Source organism: Maylandia zebra, linkage group LG19 (assembly GCF_041146795.1).
Source record: "Maylandia zebra isolate NMK-2024a linkage group LG19, Mzebra_GT3a, whole genome shotgun sequence".
In the NCBI taxonomy this organism is placed as follows: Eukaryota; Metazoa; Chordata; class Actinopteri; order Cichliformes; family Cichlidae; genus Maylandia; species Maylandia zebra.
In genome coordinates this window covers 3589775-3612926 of record NC_135185.1, presented here as the reverse complement: position 1 = coordinate 3612926, position 23152 = coordinate 3589775, and the positions used below count along the sequence as shown (strand labels likewise).

Below are 23152 nucleotides of genomic sequence, written 5' to 3'. Positions count from 1 at the left end.
TTAAACCTTTTCCCTTTCACTTAGTGAAATAGTGTGTACCATAAGTGTCGTAGGGATCAACATTTGAGCTGGGGATGTTCCACCACTGGATGGTTGCGTCAAGACCACCACTAAAACACTGTTCACCACTGGAGGTCATCGCCAATGACAACACTGGTCCACTGAAGACAGAAAAGAGCATCATCACCAGAGGTTTGATAAAATACATATATTTACGGATGATGTCAAGTGCAAACACGTAACCTCGACAGTCATTTAATCCTGCTGGTTACTGAGATCTCTCACTTACACTCACAAAGAGTGTGAGTGAGATCAACATCTAGCAAGTTTAGACATGAGCAGTGAAAAGACCTTTATAACTATAATATACCAAAAATGTTCTATAAATCTAGTTTGTCCAAACATGATACTGATAGTTTTTAGTTTGTTAAAGACATTTTCTGATATTTTAATCAAATTCTTTTTTTTTTAAAATATTAAAAAAAAAAAAACAACTTTTCAGACATATTTTAATACAGTTTTTATTTTGATTTAGTGTTTTATTTGCATTTTAGTTATTTTTAATTCTACTATTATCTGGCAATTTGGTCCATTAAATTTTCCAGATTTTTTTAAACACTTTTCTGTTACTTTATAACAATTTTTTCCTGGTGTTTGACTTACATTTTCTCAGACATATTTCCTGCTGAGATTATTCTCATGCTGTAGCTACAGGGTGCCTGTCAGTCTTAATCACTACTAATGCTCATTTATTCATAGCTGCTGCCACTAAAAAGCATCATTTCTGTCTTCCTGCCAACAGCAGTTCACCACAGGTCTGAAATTACCTTTAAAAAAAAAACAAAAAAAAAAAAACAACTCACTTTTTTTAAATATTACTTGTGTCACTTAAAACGTGAAGAAATCTGATGTAACTTGAAAAAGTTAAAAACACCATGGAACCTCAACCATCAAGTCAAATAGAGCCTTAGACACACTGTGTGTGTTTGGATACATACACATGGGCTCTGAATGTGTAGATCGGTTCCACATCGAAAGAGGCACTTCTGGAAAAAACAAACAACAACAACAGTGAAATAAACAAGCAGATTGTTACTTCATCATCAAACAGACTCTTCTTCAACTCTGTTACAGGCAGCAGTGACTGTTTTTCACTGTACGACAGTAAGTCCTGAGGGGTATTATTTAAAGGGATTATTTGTAAGACACTGACACATCAGAAGCTTGTGGTGTGAGTTTGATCAGAATAGTGCCATGGAAACGCAGTGATGAGGAGAAAATGAGATGCTAATACTGAAAGGATCTGCCAGGTTTGTAAGGAGAGGATTTTCCTCTGAAGCAGAGTGAATAAAAGCTTTTCTATGTGATGAGGAAATACTGTCCATGCTGAGCATTCTTTTCTCAACCGACTGAACTTTTTCTTCTTTCTTTTTTTAAAATTTAGGATACCCTTTAGAAAATGATTTTTGCTTTGATCACAGCTTTGCAATGTTGCCAGTATTTCAACCAGCTCTGAGGTCTTCACTGCAAATGGTTTCCAGAAGCAACCGTTGCAACAAGTTAATCACTGGAAATTCTTTCTTCAATACAAGACCATCACTTAGGTTGTGTTAATGTAATGGTGGTATAGAGCAAACAGCCTTATTTAACTATTGCAGTAATCCCAGTCATGGCAAGAACTGTTCAGCTAAGAGAAACAAGCATAATCATGCTGTAACTAGAGAAGGTCCCATTGGGATCACAGCAGCAAAGACTAAGGTGTTCAGGTGCTGGCTATTTAAGTAAAGGCAATGTCTTATTTTACATAAACAAAGTCATCCAGGTCATTGTAGTCTAAGGAGCTTGAAAAGAAAAGAGTCTGGACTTCTTTAGGTTTCTTTGAAAACGTTTCACCTCTCATCCGAGAAGCTTCTTCAGTTCAGAACTGAAGAAGCTTTTCTTTCCAAGCTCCTCAGACTATATATTTTGGTGTAATTTATGCCAGAGTCTTTTGATTATTCTGGTAGTTCTGCTTGGAGGTTTATGTGTACATCTGGTGTTACTCTACTTTTTGGCAGGGACAGTCTTGGTGAGGTTCCACAGTTTAAGGGTGTGATCCTCGGACACGGTGACCAGGCAGGGCTCAACGGGGTGAAAATCCAGTGCTCGGACACCATCGAAGTGGCTCCTTAGCGTGTACTTGGGGTTCCATGTCTTCCTGAACGAAGACTCCTTACTGGACGGCAGCTGAGGAAAAGAAGATGTCAATGTTAGGGCAATTTCTAAAGAATGTTTGAGTTTTAAACTGCAGCTTAGTTTTTTTTTTTCCTTACATCATAGCCATAGTCTGTTTCATCGTTGGTGACTGTGAGGTCGGCAAGGTCACCCAGTCCCAGCACGCTCTCCAACACATCATCTGACCCCCCAAGTAAGAAGGACTTCCCCCCGCCAGTAGGAAATGGTAGAGGCTCCGCTGAAGAGTGAGAGGCTTTAATAAACACACTGTACCTCTCTATTACAAGATTATATTCATTAGCTGTTGTCATAATGATTTTACAGCCACACAATTCATTAATTGGAAAAATAATCATCAATAATTTACAATTTGCATTTGTTTATTTAAGGTGAATATCATTCAACAGACAGAGCAAAGGACACAGCCTTCATATATTTACAATCAGTGGGATTCATGTACATCTCTTACCCCACTCTGTCCCGTCTCCGGAGCTCCGAGCCTCACCCGCCCCTTCTCCATCCTCAGCCGTCACCAAGAAGTCAAACTCCTTTAGAGCCTCCTCTGTGTCGGCATCATCCTCTGACGCTAAGCCCTCGTTTCCCACCTGAAATAGCAGGAGAGGAAAGAGAGAGAAAAAACAAAAAACAAAACACAAGTTAAGAATTAAGGAAGAGGTGTTGAAGGACGGCAGAGTAAAGGAAGGAGGTACAGGGGAAAAGAACAACAGTGGTGATTTAAAAGGGGCTGCCTGCTCTCTGTTTACCTTGGTCTTATGTTTCTTGGCTCTGTGATGTTTGTCAGTGGTGATGTCATCCATCAGGTCCCCCTCCTCATCATCGTCTTCATCGCTGTCTTCTGTGTTTTCCAGAAAGTTAAAAGTCTCCAGAACATCACCTGGACTCCTGGATATAAACACCAATGTTGTTACACTTAAGTTGTCTGCTGGGTTGTGTTTGTGCTTGCACTGTCAGTGTGGTGGGAGATGTCACACTGGGGAGACTTGGCTCCTTTTCATGTGAAAGCGATATTAGGTTAGGTTTGGGTTCGGGCCCACTATCTTAGGCAAAGGCTAGGTCATGGTTATAATAACTTAAGGCAAATGTTAGATTCAGATGTAGCTAGAATAATATAAACACTGACCCACTGACCAGCATGAGAGGAAGGGGATGTGGTGCTGCTCATGTTGAGATGGTAAACACAACAGTGGACAGTGAGAATCCATGTTTTACAGTGGGGCATGAAACAAAATCAAGCCTTGAGAGCAAAGAAATGAAGCTTGATGCTGAATTAACTTATTATAGATAGGCAAGTAAGCAGTTTGTTACAAAGGAACTACCAATTTGTGTTTGTTTTGCTGTTTTATGTTTTTTGTTACTGGAGCGGTTTTCACAAAAGCTGAAATCAGTAAAGTACTGGCTAGTACTGCATGTGAACAGCTGTGCGTGTGTCTGTACCTTTTGTCCTTGCGGCGCTCGGTCCCATTGATCAGGTGCTGCAGGTTCTTGTTCTCCACAGATCCATTCTGCTCTGAGCCCGACAGGCCAAGCAGAGAGCGAACCCTCTGAGTACGAACGTCCAGGATGGTGTCTGTGTATCCGACTTCCTGTAGGTACCTGACCGCCAAACAAACACGTGCACACTGTAAACTACACATCATTTGGTCAAATACTGATTTTTGTTAACAAATTAATTCAAAAAATTATTTCAACATTTTGCTTCCACTGCAAATACAAGTGCTCAAATGTTCTTACTGTCTGAGCAGCTGTCTTCCTTGTTTCCAGGTGAGCTGACTGTTGGCATGAACAGCAGAGACCTCTGAATCTTTGGTGTCTAAGGACAAAAACAGAAACAGTGATTTATACAGCACTGCCTGCTGGACACAAAACAGGGATGGCTTTCATCAGTTGTATTTAAAGCTGTGAGTTAGTTCAAGTCTAAGAAGAAAGGTCAGGAGTCCATCAATCAATCCATCTTCTTGTGCTTATCCAATTCCAATTAACAATTAACATTTTAAAGAACTGCGTATGATGAGGGATTTACATCACAGTGTTTAATGCTCATGTGTTTCCGGTTTATTACAAAACCCCACTAACTGCATGTCTTTAAACTGTGGGAAGAAGCCCGAGTACCCAGCGAGAACCCATGCAGATACAGCATGAAAACTCCAAACACAAAGACCCTGGCCAGGTGACTGATTTGAACGCAGGAGTTTCTTGCTGTGAGGCGACAGTGCTAATCGTTGCACCACCATGCTGCCCAGGGGCTAAGAACCTACATCTTTTATATGCAGTCTACAAAAGGCCACACTGAATATAAAGCATGTGTACAATGAGAGATTAGTGGAGGGGAGTATGACATCATACCTGATTCAAAACTTGGCATCTTCATTTCTCCTTGGTTTAGCTCTGTTCCATATTTTAACTTGTGGTATTTTGCTCTGAAAATGGAAAAAAGAGAAACTAATCATCAACCAATCAATTGACATGGTTAAAAATTAAAATTAACATAACATATTTTTAATGCATATTTTCTGTCACCCCCAAAACAGTGAAAAAAGCTCAAAGTGTGTGGTCTAAGAGAAGGGAAACAGATTTCCACCATAGCAAAAGTGAAAATGTAAATGGCTTAAACAGATGAAACTAAAAGAAGGCTTTGGCAGATTCTTTATCAGTGAAACAGAAAGAATCTGAAGTATACAATAATCTATTACATCACTAGTGCACAAAAGCAACCCAAGAATCACAGAACGAAGCAGTAATTTAACAGCAGTCTGAAGCAGAACTATAGAAAGCTAATTAACTTTGTATTCAAACAAATTAAACATATCCCTTTAATACACTAGTCCAGGTTATTTGGTATATTAACTTCTGTGCTCTATATTTCAGAGTACCTGTGCTGCTTGGAAAATAAGCAAGTGGCAGACACTGAGACGACACACCCAAAGACAAACTTCTAATCCATCACAACATAACCCTGACAAGCTATCCAAGCATGCCAATGACTGTGAATGAATTAGCCTTCTGCAAACTGAAGTGAAAGACTCAGCACAGTGAAATAAAAGTATTTGCTCCTTTCTTGACTTCTTTGTTGGGTTTTTTTTGCATGTTTGTCACAAGTTTCAGATTGTTGAACAAATTTTGATATTAGACAGCCCTCGTACAAAAAACAAAACACCGTTTTAGATGATGATTTTACTGAAAAAGTTATCCAAACCTACCGGGCCCTATGTGGAAAAATGAATACCGTATTTTCCGCACTATAAGGCGCACTTAACATCCTTTAATTTTCTCAAAAATCGGCAGTGCGTCTTATAATCTGGTGCGCCTTATCTATGAATTCTGGCTGTGTTTACTGACTGTAGCAATGGGAATTGCATTTACCTGTGTGTTCCACCCGGAGTCTCTGCTTCTCACCTTCCGGTGTTACACTCTCAAGACTCCGGGCGGAACACACAGGTAAATGCAATTCCCATTGCTACACTGACCTCGAGCGGATTTTATGTGGTACACGGCGCTCAAAAATCTGTCAAAAAATGTTTTAGTAGGACTTTGCTAAGCTACGAAGCTGCACCGCTTGATGAATTGTCTGAGCGTTATGGCTACCGTAGTCAGGAGCCTTGCGGCTCATAGTAATCTGGGTCCAAAACTCCGTCCATGTCAGGTCCCAAACAAACACTGTGTAAATTCTTTCATCTTTAATAAAATGATCAGTGTTGCTGCTTTACCAGGTGTATCAATTAAGTTAAACATCCAGGCATCCATGAAAACAGAATTTATTAAATTAAACGGAGTTAGAAGTTAGCAGGAAGTTAGTAGATAGTTAGCTCGTTGGTTTTGCTAGTTACCTTAACATGGTATATCATGTTCTGACTGAGAGATTTCTGGAAAAAAATAAAACGTACAGCTCTGCTATCACTTCCAACATGAATGTAGAGAGAAAGCTACACAATAGTGATGTTTGTAGGATTACTGAAGTTGGGCTAGATGGTATATAATGCTGTGCTAGTGATCGCTAGCGACACCGCTATGTTAGCATACCAAAGCATAAAACTGAACCTGGAGAATGAACGCTAACCTTTTTCCACTTTTTTTGACAAATGCAATCGTCTGGAAAAGTGCTGTAAACGGACCAAACTTCAGTAGGAGAGAACAACTGAGATAGTCCAGCCACAATATGAGGTTAGTCATTAATGTAAGATAAGATAACCTTTATTAGTCTCACACGTGGGAAATTTGTTACAGCAGAAAGTGGACAGTGCAAAGTTACATAGCAAAAATTAGAAAAACACTGGAATAACATATACTGTTGTTCCAGCGTTTATAGAGCAGCTACCAGAGAATTCAACATTAATGAATTAATGGTATGGAAGTGGAGGAAGCAAGCGGAATGAGTTGAGTAAAGTTTGACTTTTCTGACTGATTTGTTTAGTTAAATGCGCTTTATAATGCGGTGCGCCTTATGTATGAACACAGACCCGTTTGTCGACAGTGCGCCTTATGGTCCCATAAATACGGTAGTCCTCTAACAACGGGTTGGGCGCCAGTTTAGCTCAGTCAGATGAGCAGGCGACCATATGCCGCATGGCTGAAAGTGGCCGGCCCAGGTTCAAGTCCGACCTGTTCCCCTTTGCCGCATGTCTTTCCCTCTCTCTTTCCCTCCACTTTCCTGTCGATGTTTGCTGTTTCTATCCAATAAAGCCAGTTAAAAGGCAAAAAATTATATATTTAAAAAAGAAAAAACCCTAATAATTGGTTGTGCAACCCTTAGCAGCAAAAACTGGCAATGGATCCTTCCCACTGTGGAGGAATTTTGGTCCACTATTTTTTAGCAGAGTTGTTTAAATTCAGTCACATTGGAGGATTTTCTAGCATGAATGACTTATTTAGCAAATCAGATTTAAATCCGGAGTAGTCCGCTCAAAAACTTTGATTTTATTTATGGGTTTGTTTGTTTTCTTGTTTTTATAAAGTCATTCAGAGGTGGGCTTGCGTGTGTGTTTTTGGATCATCGCATAAGCCAAGTGGGATGAATTGATGGCTGGAAACCAGGATTTTCTGGTACAGAGCACTTTTCATGATTCTGAAGCAGTAAAGCAGCCTCAGACAATCACACTACCATGTTTGACTGTTGATGATTTATGACATGCTGCGTGAGTTTTACAGCAGATGTAACAGGACACAAACCTTCAAAAAAGTTCAAATTTTGTCTCATCAGTCCACAGAGTATTTTCCCAAAAGTCTTGAGAATCATCAAGATGCTTTTCGCACATGTGAGACGAGCCTTTGTGTTCTTTTTGGCCAGCAGTGGTTTTCTCCTTGGAACTCTTCTATGGGTGCAATTTTTACCCAGTCTCTTTTTTATTACTGAAACCTGGACACTGATTTTAACTGTGGCAAGTAAGACCTGGAGTTGTTCTGGGTTCTTTAGCAGCTTCCTGCAGGAGTGTTGTTGCCCTCTTGGAGCCTGGATGTGGCTAGTGAAATCAAACGCAGATTTCCAAAAAATGCGGTTAATCTCTGTTACTTTATGATTTAACAAGGGAGGCAAATACTTTTTCAAACAGGTCAACTTTGTGACAAAACTGTATATTGTACATACTTGGATTATCTTTGTCTGGTATAACAATTTGTTTGATCTTCTGAAACATTTAAGTTTGACAAACGAGGAAAAAAAACTCACTAAGAAATAAAAAAGGCAGCAAATATTTTTTCATGGCACTGAAAATAAGGAAATTAAAGATCTAACGGGATTTTTTTTTAAAGATCAGCAGTGATCTAAAGTTATAGTTGGTAGCCTTCAGTGTGAAGTCCAGTTTAACCCCTACGGATCACCAACAATTCAACTGAATTTTATTTACACAGCACCAGTTAACAACAACACAATTCACCTCAAGACATGTTATATTGTAAGGTAAAGAGACCCTCTAATATATTATGAAGATTCTGTGTCTTACCTTTCCTGCTTTAATGCATATTCTAACATTTTTATTCTTCTAACCAGGTCATGCTTCAGGTTTTCCTGGCCCTTCCTCTCCCCCTGCAAGAAGGCTATCCTCGCCTGGAGAAACATACAAACAAAGCATTAATGAGGAGTTCAGTTTACAGTATAATTATTCATTTAAAATGTTTAAAAACCTTTAATTACAGGATGAAACATGTCAGTACGTAATAAAAATCTCTTCTTTAATGGAATTTCAGTGATGATTCATAATCTGACCATAAACCCGCACTGTACTGCAAATTTACCCACATATTAGAATATTTCTTGTTTTGCGTGGAAACTCAAAGACAAGAAAGAAAGATGATGATCAATTGGAATTACTAGATTCTGGACTCTTTTTGACCAGTGAAGTCCTCTCACCTGTCAGAAAGCAATGCTTCCTGTCTCACTAACCACACCTGTCTGTCAGTCAGTCCAGCAGCTGCTCTTGAAACCCAACACTAATAGGTCCCAAGAGCCATTTATACACAGTGTTCTCTGCCAGCGTGCCCATATTGACATGGCCTGGTAACAGGAAAACCAAAGGTCCTCCCCCAGATTGAAAGAGACAGCCAGAGTGGGAAGGAGAGAGTGGTCAGGGGTAAACTGGGATGTGAGAAAGAAGATTACATAACAAACCACACTATTTCAGCCTCGCTATGATTGGCCAGCTCTATGACTGACAGCCACAGCTCCACGGCAACCCCCGAGATCACTCTGACATACCAGAATATGTGCGTGAGAGTGTGTTAGATGGTATAAGCTGTGAATGCATGCACGCAGCGTTACAAGAACGGCACAGTGTGCTTCTTCTGTTCCTGGTGAACTCTGAAATAGGAGAAGTGTGTCGCTGCCTTCTGCTTAATTTATGCTAGTACATTTATTTCCATTTACATATGTATTTGCCTGTAGGGAACTACCAAAAGGGGTTTTTCAGTCCCGGCAGACTTGTTCCCATGCAGTCCTCTGAAAATCCCAAACTATAATGTTGGAAAAAGCGACAGCAGAGTTCACCCTGACTGGATGAAATGAGGAAAAAGAAACCCTAAAGATCATAAAACACGGTATGAAAAGTGCAGACACTGGTTATGGTGGACACTTTTCATTGTTTTTAACGCTCAGTTTCACTTCAGCTTTTGGCATGTTAAAGAGCATAAGACAGACTGCTTGTATCATCCATTTTCACTCTTCAGGACTACTTGTCAACTAGTGATGGGATTTCTGGCTCTTTTCAGAGAACCGGCTCTTTCGGCTGCCAACCGGCTCTTCAGGTTGTTTTGTTGCTTTAATTAATTTATTATTAACAACAATATAAAATTATGCACAAAAGGAATTACTAATGTAAAAACAAAAAAAACAAAAAAAACCACGTGGTTTAAAAAAAAAAAAAAAAATACGGTGGCCTAGGGCTGTTCGATATAACGATATATATCGGATGACGATATAAAAACGTCTATCGTTTCATTTTACGCTATCGTTTGTTTCGTGGTGTCGCAAAATAAACTGTTTACAGCAATATTTTTTCACCGTTTTGATGGTCACTGTAGTGGCTATATTCATTTCTTAAAGTTCTCTCTTTCTCTTATATTCAATATAACCACACTACGGACGGACAAGCGCCTGTCTTTATGCGTTGTCGTTAGCAACAACGACGGTAACACCATCGCGTGTCCGCTTGTTTATGTTCCACATAAACCTTTCACAATAAAGCTCAAGATCCTGTTGAGACTTTTCAAAATAAACTGAATCACGTGAAAGAGCAGATTATTTACAGATGAGAAGTAAAAAAGAGCCGCCAGGTGCTAAAAAATAAACCTTAGACTCAAACGTTAGAACAGGCTTTTCCCCGCAGCACGCTGTGTAATAAATACAAAGAAAACGGCGGCCGTTACAACTTATGTCTAAAAATGTATCGTTTCATGTATCTGTTAAAACACTCAACTCCAGCTACATGACGCGCAGCTGGAAACACTTCCCGCAAGTCGAGCTGCCTGAGATTCACAGAAAATGTTACATTTTTGTGATTTATATCGTTATCGGGACGATAAAATTCTTATATCGGGATATGAGATTTTGGTCATATCGCACAGCCCTGCGATGGCCCCTACAGACAAAGCACGTACAAACTCCAAAAACCACGTACAAATTCCAAAACACATTTCTAGCATTAACTGAACTTCCAAAACAGAGCTACCTAGTTCACTTAAATTACACAATTGAAAGCATATGTGTATTGTTTGTGTATTTATACACAAGCACTCATATATATTCAAATAATTTTTAAAAAAAAGTTAATTTACGTGGTCGTTGGTACTTCCTGGCTTGTGTAGCCACTAGGTAACAAAAGCTCAACACTGCTCCTAGCATCCTGGAGCACTTCTGTTGTGTTTTGGACGTGCTTCGGGGTTTGCACGTGTTTTGGAGTTCGTACGTGCTTTGTCTCTAGGGCCCAACGCAAATATACTTTTATTTATTCACTCCACATAAAATGTGGAGTGAATAAATAAATCATATAATACAAAAAACAACTATTTACATTTCAACTTTTAGCTATTTAAATTCTCAGCTTTTTCCTTTTAAACAAATTTAAAGTGAAACAACACAAAACACTGCAAACCCCAACCCTATAAAATATCAATTAAAATATGAAAACAAAAAGAAGATGCACATTCTCTATTCTATATAACAGGTATAAATATATTGTGACACAACCCTAATACATATTCAATAGGAAATTAAGAACTTGCAGTTAAATTCAGGGTTTCCCTTAACTTTCAGAGGTTGCATGAGTGATATGATAGATGTATGTCCATCTCTCAGCAAAGCTACTTCATGGCTACAAGTAGGGGTTTGTAGCCATAGCTACATTAGCCATACTTCTTATCCTGAACTTAACAATCATGTTGGTTCTCTTTATTGTCTGTCTGTCAACACCTGTTTGTATCTGATGTGGATCTCTGCTGTGCTATGATGTGGAACATTATGCTAGTAGTGAGTCTACACAGAGACAGGCTTTGATTTAGTTTTTTTCAAAACAGTTTACATTATCTTGATAAGCATGTTGTCACTGAATAATGGAACAACGATGCAAAGATTGCTTTCTACACGTTTAAGCCCGTTGAACAGGTTTTTCTTTAAAAAGGCTTATTTTGTTTTTAGACACAAAGGCTCTGACTGCACTTGAAAAAAACAAGTTTAACCATCTTTCACTTCACCTTGGTTCACTTTTTGCTGTGCTACCGCTTCTTTGCTGTCTGTCATTTTGTTTATGGGTCAGAGAGACAAAATTTCAAGCCAAAACACCGCCAAAAGAAAACTCTGCAGCAGTGTTTTGTCTAATTTAAGTGCCTCGAGTCCTGCACTTGATTTATAATTGGGGAGATACAACAACACTGGGCTCGCATTTGAGCTCCACAGACCACATGTTTGGACAGTGAGTGTCAGCACTTGGCATGTGTAAATATAATTGCTCTTATTTTCTTTTTTAAGGCAGACTGTCACAGTGTGTTCACTGCACAGCTTCACATATACACTATATGTTAATTAGGTGGTTTTTCAAAGGAAGGTGGAAATTGTTATCACCATGGCCTCATCCGGGCAGAATGCAAAGAAAACAGCCATCAATTAGTTGCCATATATCTGAGTTTATTTCAGTGTAATTGGTGATAATTTAAAGGAAGACACATGTGGACTGCTAAACTCTGAAAGAGTAAACAAGGTTCGACTGTAAGTCACTAACTTAAGAATAAAGTTTTAAATTTAGAAGAACAAATCAAACTCACCTCAGCTGCCACCGAATGTGGGAGTGAAAAGAGGGAGCTTAAAGTGAGTTCAGTCCTTATATTATGTGTGCCACGTGAGTTCAATTAAGGGACAAACTCCAGAGTCAATCAGTGGTGAGAAAGCAAAAGAGGTAAGTCTGGTGAGGCGAGGGAGAGTGAGAAAAATGGTAAATAGAATAAGAATCTTTACAACACTATACAAGATTGAACCACTCTTTCTTAATCTTTGATTTCAGGTGTTTTTAATCCATTGCCACAGGTGTATAAAAGCCCCTAGTCATGCAGTCTGCTTTTAAAAATATTCAGGAAAGAATGTAATTCTAAAGAGCTTATCAAATTTGCATGCCATCACTACAACAAATCAGTTTGTGAAACATCTAGTAGGGAAGAAATTTCACAATCATCTGTAAGTGGCAACATACAAGCTGCAAACATTTAGAAACTACAGCAACTCAGCCAAGAAGGTGTGACAGCACAGGCACACAGAGCATAAAATTAATCAGAGCTCTGATGACTCACTAACTGCAGAGTTCTAAACTTCCTCTGTCATTAACATCAGCACAAAATCTGTGTGCCCAGAGCTTTATAGCATGGCTTTCCATAGCAGAGCAGCTCCTGTATATAAATATGCATTGTGTAGGTGCCCCTTTTGTCCGTATGGTGTAGCAATGACTGCTGGAAGGTTAAGGTTAAGATAAAAGCGAATCCAGGTTTATGAAATTGAGATGTAATGTTTAAATGTGAAAACACACACACACACACACACACACACACACACACACACACACCCCCCCCCCCCCCCCCAGTCTGGGTTAGAATCATGTCTACGTAAGCACAATGTATCAATGGACAAATTATTACTGCTATGTTTGCTGCTGCAACCGTAAGCTGATTAGGCAGAAATTTTTAACCACTTTCATAAGCCAAACTGTTCTATTGGATATCTAAAACATTTTTAAAAATTAAAAATCAGAACAACAATGCTGGAAGGAAAGTATATATAAAAACTGACCTGTCTACTAATTTCATATTGTACCATTTTTGTGCAATTACCCTTGCCATATTTGTAAAAGGTACTGGTTTAACTTCTTATACTCATAATTAATGCTATATACACTTAACCAAATAACAAATTCAATATTTTATCAAATCCAGCAATTGTTCCTTGCTGGAACAGAACTGGATAAGACTTTGATTCTGATTTTTTTTTTCTTTTGTTGAAACGTCCACAGTCATAGTTGTAGGTAGGATTACCCTCACACTGCTTGTATTTTTACAGAGAGACTTCAGACTAATTAGAAAATATCCTGCAGTTTGTCTTTGTTGTTGATCACATTAATCTGAGAAAGGCTGCTCCTCAAGGCCAGTTCACTGGATGTGTACAGGTCACAAAACCCCTTCCAACCAGTGCACCTGGTGTGCATGAATCAAACGCTCCTTAGAGACCAAGGTGAAGTCAGAGTACTGGGGTGATGATGACAAAGGTGTGTGCGTGTGTGTGAAATGAGCTCATTGACCCAGATTTGCCACACTGACAGATAAGACTGGTCTGAACATGGGGGTTGGGGGCATCGGTGCAATTCTTCTGAACAACTGTATGACTGAGAGACACAGATTTGTACTTGTTTCCTTTGTGAGAACACTTACTGACAACCTGTCTTTAAGACTTTTAAGCAGAACCCAAAAAGATCTCAACCTTTTAAAGTTGTGGAGAATGACCAAAACATCCACAGGATCCAGAAATATCCTCACTGAATGTTTTGAGAAACAAGAACAGGTCAAAGACCAGAGGAACTCTTCAATCCTGCCTCTTCTAACATAAATGATAACTTAACTAAAAATTATATTACAGTTTAAAAAAAAAAAAAAAAAAGTCACAGATCGTTCAATCATGTTTATGACTGACAGGTATTTGGATCTCAGTCTGTGTGTGTGTGTGTGTGCGCATGTGTCAGTTATTTCGGGCTTGTCTACTTTTAGTGTCCAGCTGGGATCAGGCTGTCAGAGCAGGTCCCAGTAGGCCAGGCTGCTACAGCCCTGTCCTCTATATCAAAACATGGAGTTACCATTGCCCTGCCCCAACTACTGCTACTCTCTCTCCAGGTAAAGAAGACGACCTTTGACCTGATCGTGATCAAAACTCATGGGTTTAGTAACGTCTTGTGAGCAAAGATCAGATTGAGTTCTACAAAGTCGCAGAACCACAGAACAAAGGCGCAAACAGCTCACATATTAGGGCTGCCACAAACGATTATTTTGATAGTCAACTAGTCACCGATTATTTTTGCGAATAGTCGACTAATCAGATCATGCATCCATTGGACGTAAAACGTACAGCTTATTGCACCAGCAGCATCTGCTCTTATATAACTATCATTAGCTTACAGCTTGAAGTGTTTAAGGTATGTGCTAACTAAAAATAAAGACAAGATGAGAGTTTATTAAATTTTAATGACATTTGCAGATTGTTTCGGTGAAGTTTAATAAACTCCTTGCTATCTAAAACAGGACACCGGAGTATATTCTCGAGCATCTCACACTTCTGATAATCTGTTGTCTGCTTGACGTTTATTAGGCTGTGTAAAAACTATAACTTTAATCTCAGCCAAACCGATTTACTCAGGAATAAATAAAATACTAAAAAAAAAAAAAAAAAAAAAAGCCAAACAATACCATTTTTAAGTTATCTAGGTGACTTATATTACATGTTTAACCTGAGTAGCGAAAGACAGCGGTGGGCTTGAAAACGATTTGCCGGGAGTCCGGTGTTCTCACCGGCTCTAGTGAGCCTTGAACCCCGGCTTGCTATCGAGCTGGTGAGACGTCTGTTACCCACATAAAACATCGGAGCGCTTTTGAAAATATGTGGTGTCTTGATAAACTGAGCAGATGTTTGAAGTTTACACAGCTACATTCTCGCCTGAAAATATGTTAAATGTTTATTTTGTGACCTAGAAAGAATAATATGAGTAATATTAAAACTAACTAGCTGCTGCCATTGTTGACAACTGAGCAGGGCCGCGCTACGAATTCTGGGACACAGCTTCTTCTCCATGGCAGCTGGCATCCTTGTACATGCAGTGCTGCCATCTTCTGTTTCAGTCCGTTATTACACTACTTATTCCTGCGTCTTTTGGGATCTTACAAAGCTTCAAACGACGCGTCGACTATTAAATTAGTCTTCGACGATTTTAATAGTCGACTAATCGTGGCAGCCCTATCACATATGTCAGTTTGTTTTACACAACAGCGTTCTTTGTAGGCTTATTTGAATTATTAGGAACAGGTTATCTATATAAAGACAAACTCCAAACTTGCTTTGCCACATATCTTCACATTTGGAGGTTCTGGTATGCAGATCCCTGTGGGGCTTGAGCAGAACAGAATGCAAAAAGGGAAGTGCAAAAGGGAAGCTGCGGAAGGACAAAATTATGCTGCATCTGCAGGTAGATCGCAATCTATCAATTCTGTCCAGTTTATGCAGGAAAACAGGACATAAATTGGACTATGGGTTGTCATGATACTAAAATTTCAAGCTCCATACTGACATCCAGGAAAAAATCTCATACTCAATACTACTTTTAAAAGTAAACAAACAAACAAAGACGGTATTTTATGCTGTTGTTTCTGTCTAGGTGCTGGTTAACTTTTTCACTTTCAATCTGGGTTTTAACACTTAACATAACACTTTGTTTCATCACACCCAAACATTACAATATTATCCCAATACATTGCTAATAATTTGCGAGTTTTAGCTTTTTTTTCACCCCCAAATACACACCAAGTTACAAAAATCAAGAGGCGCTTGACTGGCTGACATGCCACGAGACTGTGTCATCAGTCATCACTGTGTGAAGAAGAAAGAAGAAGAAGAAGAAAAAAAAAAAAAAAAAAAAAAAAAAAAAAAAAAATCACACAACACTTGCGACACAAGCGACGCAGCGAGCACAAAAACGGCCTTAGCTATTCGTGAGGGCAGCACTGTGGCTGTGTGTCATCTGGAGGAGGCGAAGACAGCACTGTCAGTATCAATATTGCTGCAAATGAGCATATAAGATCATGAGCAATTTTTAGTGTCAATAGTATTTGAGTATCTTTTTCTTTTTGACGACCCTAGATCACATCACTGAACCTGAGAAGACGTCAGAGACACACTTGCTGAATCCATGTCACCAAAACGCAAGTGATTACCACAAAGAAACAACACCAACAGGTTTTTGTTCTCACACTAACAATGTACACTATGAAGTACATTATGAATTTGAATAAATAACACAGAGAAAACAGGAAGTCCTTCCATTTTAACAGTCACAGCCACTAAACTGAAACATTTCTGTTTGTTGCCAACAAATCTGAAGCAGAGTGAAGATTAGGCAAATTAGACCAATAATGGATTAAAAAGCCTGTGTGTGGATTGAGACAGGATTTTAGAACACAGTTAGACACTTATGTTACTGTATAGCTTGAATTGAGACTTGTCTAACATCAAACTGGATCAGAGTTCTGACATCCACAAGTGAAACTCTGTCTGCCAGGGAGCATTTTATCTTGATGCACTGATCCAGTATTTGGATCGCGAATGGGTCAAATCCTGACTCAAAAACCTGGATCACATATTGGTGACCTGGGCTGGCCCATTTAACTTAGTTGTCTATATGTAGGCATTTCACACCTGTGATGCTGACATTTACGGCTGCAACGATTCATCGAATAATTCGATTTAAAAGAAACTCTTGGCATAAATTCTTTGCTTTGATGTTTCGTTTTAATGCACATCTCAGTAGGCGCCGATGTGTTAAATGATGTAAATGTGAGGGTTTCATCCACATTTGCTGCTAAAACAGACCTGAAATACAAACGTATTCAGGAGCAGTGTGTGAGTAAGAAGTCTGACGTCATTAAGCCCACAGAGCCCTAGATTTAAACAAAACCACCAATAACAACAGCAGCAGGAGAGAGATGGTGAAATCAGGTAGCATGGAAGAAAATGTGTTTCTAACATCCAAAAACAGCAGCGCTGTTCCTGAAATCACCATTAAAATTTTTACTGGGAAAAAGCTAGTGAGTCTTTTATCAAACCACCTGATGAGAAAACTCTGACGTGAAGAAAAACAAACTTTGTAGCTGCTCCATCGAAACTTCGTTGTTTCACACAGAGAAACATCTGCAATAAGCCCCCAGAAGTTGCATTAATATGCAGATGAACAGTTAACATACAATGTGCTCTGTGAGCTATGTAAACTAACTGGATATCTTGTTTTGACAATCACCAAGCTCAAATGAAAGGACAGAAAACAAAGCACAGAAAAATGTCAAATAAACCAGGACCACAAATTTTAAATATTCTGTCTTTTTTACTTGTCTGTTCAAAAGGGTTGTGCATCCTGTAGTTCATCCTAGGGGTGCAACGATATTCGTATCGATATTGAACCGCTCGATACAGTGCTTTCGGTTCGGTACGCATATGTATCGAACAATACAACATTTGTAATTTATTTTATCAACTTTCCTTCCGACGATGCTGTCTGTGTTGAGCGCTCAGTGAATCTGCGTTCGACTACTCCGCCTAGGCTGCACTGTCGAGCGCAGATCCACTGAGCGCCCAACACAGACAGCATAGTCAGAAGGAAGAGCGCAGGGCAAGCTAGCAAGACACATGGACCTCCCCCACCCTCATTCAGATCTGGCGTTTGGAATTATTTTGGTTTTCATGTGACGTATGACCCTGAAGGTAAGCGAGTCATGGACTAAAGTAAAACAGTATGTTGGATGTGCCATGCAATGCTCAATTACATGGGTGGGAGCTAGTGTGTTAGCGCAGTTAGCTCGTTAACGTGTTGGCTGTCTAGCCCCATGCACGGGGCGATCGGCGGTAGCTCGTTAACGGAGATTTGCCGTGTTGTGGCGTTAAGGTCATTTCAACGAGATTAACCTGAAAGCACTAGTGGGAACACAACGAATATGACTGCACATTTACGCCGACATCATCCTAGTGCAAAGACCAAAACAACAAGCATGCTACTAACTTTAGCAGAGTCATTTAGACAGCTGTTAGCACATGATTCTCCTTATGCTGCTGAGAATATAGCCCAGAAGAAGCGGATAGTATAGCTTTTATTTTGGAAAGAGACATTTCTCTGTAATAAACTCTCTTTTCCAAAGATGAGTGATTCCTCAATCAGATACAGGGCTTGCAATATCGCTAGCCCGACGTCCTGGAGCTAGCGATTTTTTTCAGTCGGGCTACCAAAATCTATCTCTTCCCTGCCCGTCGGGCTTTTGTAGGAAGGAAAAATATATGTCAATGCTTTTGCATTCTTTCAGAAATGTAGCTGGGTAATTATGTCATTGGCATCTGTGAGCCACTGTCAATATGTGACATATTGAAATTGCGTTTGAATTTGCGCTTGTTTTTTTGCTTTCACTTTGCAATCGTGCGAACTGTGTATAGAGAGCGACAGCACTGATCTGTGAGTGATGATAATTTGTGCACCAATTCCTCTGACATCGTCTTATTAATCGTTAGCTTACTATGCAAACATGACAAGTGAAATCTCCCACAGCAAGCTTAAACATGTGAGAGGTTGATTGCGCAGAGAATCGCTGAGCTTATGTGAGTGCGTGTGTAAAAGCAGCAGGATATATATATTTTAGTTCTGCTGAGCCAAATAAGACAGGTCAGGGTGAAGAAGTGACAGCCAAAGAAAAGCTTACCACAAAACGGAGAAGTTATGACAAATCAGACTATAAGGCAAAAAGAAAGTGCAGCTTTATGGTTTCATGGACAAAATAATTTCTGTGGCTGCAATATGACGAACTATATAACCAGGGCTGCACATAAGTGGTCCGCAGGTGCGCATTCGCTGTCAAAATAAAAAACACGCACAAGGGTTAGGGTTAAATTTAAAAACTGTACTTTTGAGTTAAAATATAAATTTATAATTTTAATAAATGAAAAATTAAAAAGGCATGAACATTTTTTTTGTATCGAAAAAAATATCGAACCGTGACACCAAAGTATCGAACCGAACCGTGAATTTTGTGTATCGTTGCACCCCTAGTTCATCCCTACACGGGCTTGGATGAGAGAATAAGAAAATTAAAAAAACAACAACAACAACAAAAAATGTGGCTAAAATCTAATCTTCTTACAAGTAACTTCAAAACAACCACATCTAATCATACAAATTCATACGAACAGGGAGAAACTATGAATGAAATCTCAGCCATTTGGGCTGAGCTCTGATTTTGCTGTGGGAGGCATTCCGTTGGTATGTTTTGGGACCATGCAAGCCTCACTCCAAATCAAGACAAGACATCTTTGAGGATCAAAAATGTCTGAAGATGTTCTGGTGATGTTCACTTGTGAGGCTAACACCTTACTGAGACACTTTACCGCTTGTTCCTTTACATTTGTCTCCTGTCTACACCATTTCATTCTTTTCACTGTGAGTTCATAGACTGTGGGTTATACTAACTCACATTCATTCATTGACAGTTTGTATTAATAAACCAGCGTCCAATAATTCCTCACTGGCCCCTTCTCCTGCACGCCAAGTTCACACCTCCACTTATTTGTTCCGCTCAAGCTTTATCAGCAGCTGGTATCCACTCTTATCAGGAGCTCTGACAGTCACGCTTAAGGCATCCAGCATCAGTGACGCTGCAATACAAGTTTGACTCTTTGCCAATGGGACGAGGAGAGCGCTCGGGTACTGATAAACATACCAACTCAACAAATAACAAGAACAGAACAAAGTCCAATTCCGAGCTTGCCTGCAAGAAACAATGACGGTCAGTGGTGATAAATTTGATTGATGGTGGCTTTTAATTAACTGGTCCCAAAGTACAAGGCAATCGGTCAAACCCAGAGGTATTTCACAGATATAGACACAAAAGCGTCCACCATTACATAAACTAAGGTAGCTTTTTTAAAATAACACAGGCTTGGTGACACAGCTGCAACTGGATGGGCGTGATTTGTAGCAGCCTGACTGTGAGAGATCTGCTTTCTGCTGTACTTAGTAATAACTATTTATAACTTTAAAACAAACAAAAAAAACCCATCTATTCAATGAATGGTTTTTACTTTTAAGTATCACATATTATTTGAACTGTTCTACATTTTTAAGGTTAAACATTACTGGGGATGAGGAAAGAATTGATACAGGACAGTAATGTGATATTCTGCATTGCAAGGTTATATTGATATAGGGACAAAATCAGTATTTTATTAAATAAAAGTAAAATATTTTGGGAATACTATGAAGAAGAGGTCACAGTTTTACTTGGACTAACAGCAGTCACTCTCAGTAAGTTTGCAAATGGCTGCTGTTTAGTTTATAAATGTAGACAGATTGCCAACATGTTGCCATGAGTCTGAACGAGTCCTTACCAGTGAACACAGTTCGACTCAACTCAACTCAACTGGCTGCCAGCTAGTTGTATTCTGGTTACATTCCAAAAGAACAGGAAGGTTATCGAGCGCAAATGTAATATTTAAATATGAATTTCTGTCTGTGTAGACAGCAACAGGTGTGATTTTCAATGATTTATCACAGTTTACTGCTGTATTATCAGAAACAGTAGATGTAATTGCCAACCTGTCCCCATTCAATTCCAGACTGACAGCAGACTGAATCCATCTTATAGCAACAATTATACCAGGTGTTGCTATTGACGTTCTCATTTTGCAGCAAATAAATAAATAAATAAATAAATAAATAAATAACTCAAGTGAGACAACTTTATTTTACTGGATAAAAACAAATACTAACAAAGTTCAACTTTGAGGAAATTATTTGCAGTCAAAAAAGGTCACAAATCATAATATATGTTATGGCAATACTCAGTATATCCCAAACAAAATGTTCAAAATTGCAATATCATCATATCATCACTGAGGTATTGTGATAATATTGTATCGTGGGGTGTCTGGTGATTCCGACCTGTATTAGAGCTTTATATAGAACAATGTATGTAAAAAATCTACTTTCGACTGCTTTCCTGTCACAAAGGCTTGATACAAAGAGTTGCCACAGCGGGTAGCTCCACGTTTGATGTCAGATGTTCTTCCTGACCCAACCCAAAAGAGGATTTATGTTGCCGGCTAAAATCAAACCTGTGCCCTTTCTCTTACCATTACACCATTGGAGACACATACAGAGCAGTATTAAATTACATACATTTTCTATGTATTTAATAATTGTGTGAATTAAAACATTTTCTTAAAGCAGGAACTATACAAGTAGCAGGAAACTTATAAAAGCAAATACTATTGTTCAAATAAATACATAGAATGGTTCTGCCATAACCCTAGTTGATGGCCTCATGGTGAATACACTCTAAACAGTGGTCATAAATAGCTTCAAGAAACTATTAGTTAGTCCAAGTCTATGTAACACTAAACTGATCTTACATGGATACCTTTCAAAACAGATAAAAGATTTGATAATAACTCATTTATATGTCAATGAATTAGCCTTGTTTATTACAAAACAAAGACACTATTCTTTTTACAAGGAAACCAAAGGCACTCTACACTGGTGTGGATTTAAATAAATCTACATGGTTTAAAAATGTCTTTGTTTTGTTACTTAATGCCACTGATTATCATATTAGTACATGCCACATTCAATAGGTGATTACATTTTATCATCTTAAGTGCATGGGCAGCCCATTTACTGAGGTGAAAGTACTTCTACCACCTGAGACTGTGAAAAACTAGAAATGCTCTCATTTTATCATGCCTGCTAAAAGCTTTGACCTTTTATCTGATTGTCTTACCCTCCTAACTTACAATTGTAACGCTGATAGTTAAGGCCTGCCTTTTATCTTATGATTTTAAAATTCAAGTGTTTTTATTCTTAAATTTAAATTTAATTTATAAATTTGATTTTTATTTTTTTTTTAGCAAATATGACAGTAAGATATGACTAATATACGGGCTTGAACATTTTGTTTTTTTATTTTGTATCTCATGTTTATAATATTTTGATGTCGCAAATTTTTTATCTTTCAATACTAACTTAGTAAGTTAACTACTGAGTTTATTTCATCATTCATACTGAAAAGAATAACTTTTAAATGGTTACGTAGTTTTCCTCCAATTTCATTTCTTTTCCTTATGTGCTGTGAATCACAGTCGCTCGGGCCCAGCTGTTGACTCAAAAGCAACATTAGCGACTAACACTGCTAACAGCTAGCGTGACAAACCAAAATGACTGAGATTAGATAGCTGACAGTCGGTTGGATTCACTTCTCTATTACCAGCTAGCGCCTGAACTCAGTAGCCACAGTGGGAACGTTTTAGCTTCATATGAACAAATCAGCTAACAGAGGAGAACGACAACAACAGCTTCGGCTACCTGCTAAATTTGTCTGACACCGACTGAAGCTAAGCGTTACCACTAGTCGAGCTAACGGTAACCCAGAGCTGACCCTTTAGCTTAGCCACTTAGCCAGTCGGGTTACAAATATCGAGTTTAGCTGCTTTTGCCTCCCGTTTAAACCAAGGCCATGCCTAACTAATCGATGAAATAATAAATTAAATATTGCAACACTGCCACTACCTCTCTAAAACCAATTGTCTACACACTGTCCATGTTGTTGTTGTTGGGGGTTAGCATGGTTGGAATTCAGTGCTAAGTTGGGAGGGCTAACCTGAAGCTCGGCCCTCTCCACTTCCCAGTGCGCCCTCTCCATCTCGAACCGGGCCCACTCATGCTGGATGTAGTGCAGGATGCCGGGGATTGTGTACTGCTGCTGCGGCCGAGGTAGCTCATCGGGCTGGTGTGGTACCATGACTGCTCCGCCACCACCGCCTCCAATTGGCGGATTAGCACTACTGTTATTCCCCTGCTGCTGCGGTGGCGGAGGCTGTCGTGGGGCACTCGTTCCGACCCCTCCTCCGCCGGGGTGTTCGTCCATAATTTTTTTTTTTTTAAGTAGAAGGAAAGTCTCCACAGGCAGCAACGATCCGCGGAGGGATCCCCGCCCCCTAAAGCCCGTGTCTCAGCTCCGTCCCTGTCTCGCTGGCTCCGCCGTGTTGTGTAAAACTGGCTTTCCTCGGAGCGATGTGGTGCGCGCGGCTGATTGGGGACTTGGTGTTTTGTATAGAGCTAACCGGCCGCCATTGCTGTTCTCTCCCCCGACCTCTCTCGGATCCGATGGTCAA

General features: G+C 39.3%; 1 protein-coding gene across 1 annotated transcript in view; it reads right to left on the bottom strand.

Moving 5' to 3' along the window:
• strn3 (striatin, calmodulin binding protein 3) overlaps positions 1-23150 on the bottom strand; it is a 33699-nt gene extending 10549 nt beyond the window's left edge. The window contains exons 1-11 of the mRNA XM_004554648.6: positions 22639-23150; positions 8169-8272; positions 4579-4652; positions 3967-4045; positions 3670-3828; positions 2979-3117; positions 2684-2819; positions 2313-2452; positions 2048-2226; positions 999-1046; positions 40-161 (exon numbers count right to left, since the gene is read on the bottom strand). Coding sequence (XP_004554705.1) covers positions 40-161; positions 999-1046; positions 2048-2226; positions 2313-2452; positions 2684-2819; positions 2979-3117; positions 3670-3828; positions 3967-4045; positions 4579-4652; positions 8169-8272; positions 22639-22905 — 1447 coding nt within the window. The 5' untranslated portion in view covers positions 22906-23150. The remainder of the gene's footprint in view (positions 1-39; positions 162-998; positions 1047-2047; positions 2227-2312; positions 2453-2683; positions 2820-2978; positions 3118-3669; positions 3829-3966; positions 4046-4578; positions 4653-8168; positions 8273-22638) is intronic.
• Between the last annotated feature and the right edge of the window lie 2 nt (positions 23151-23152).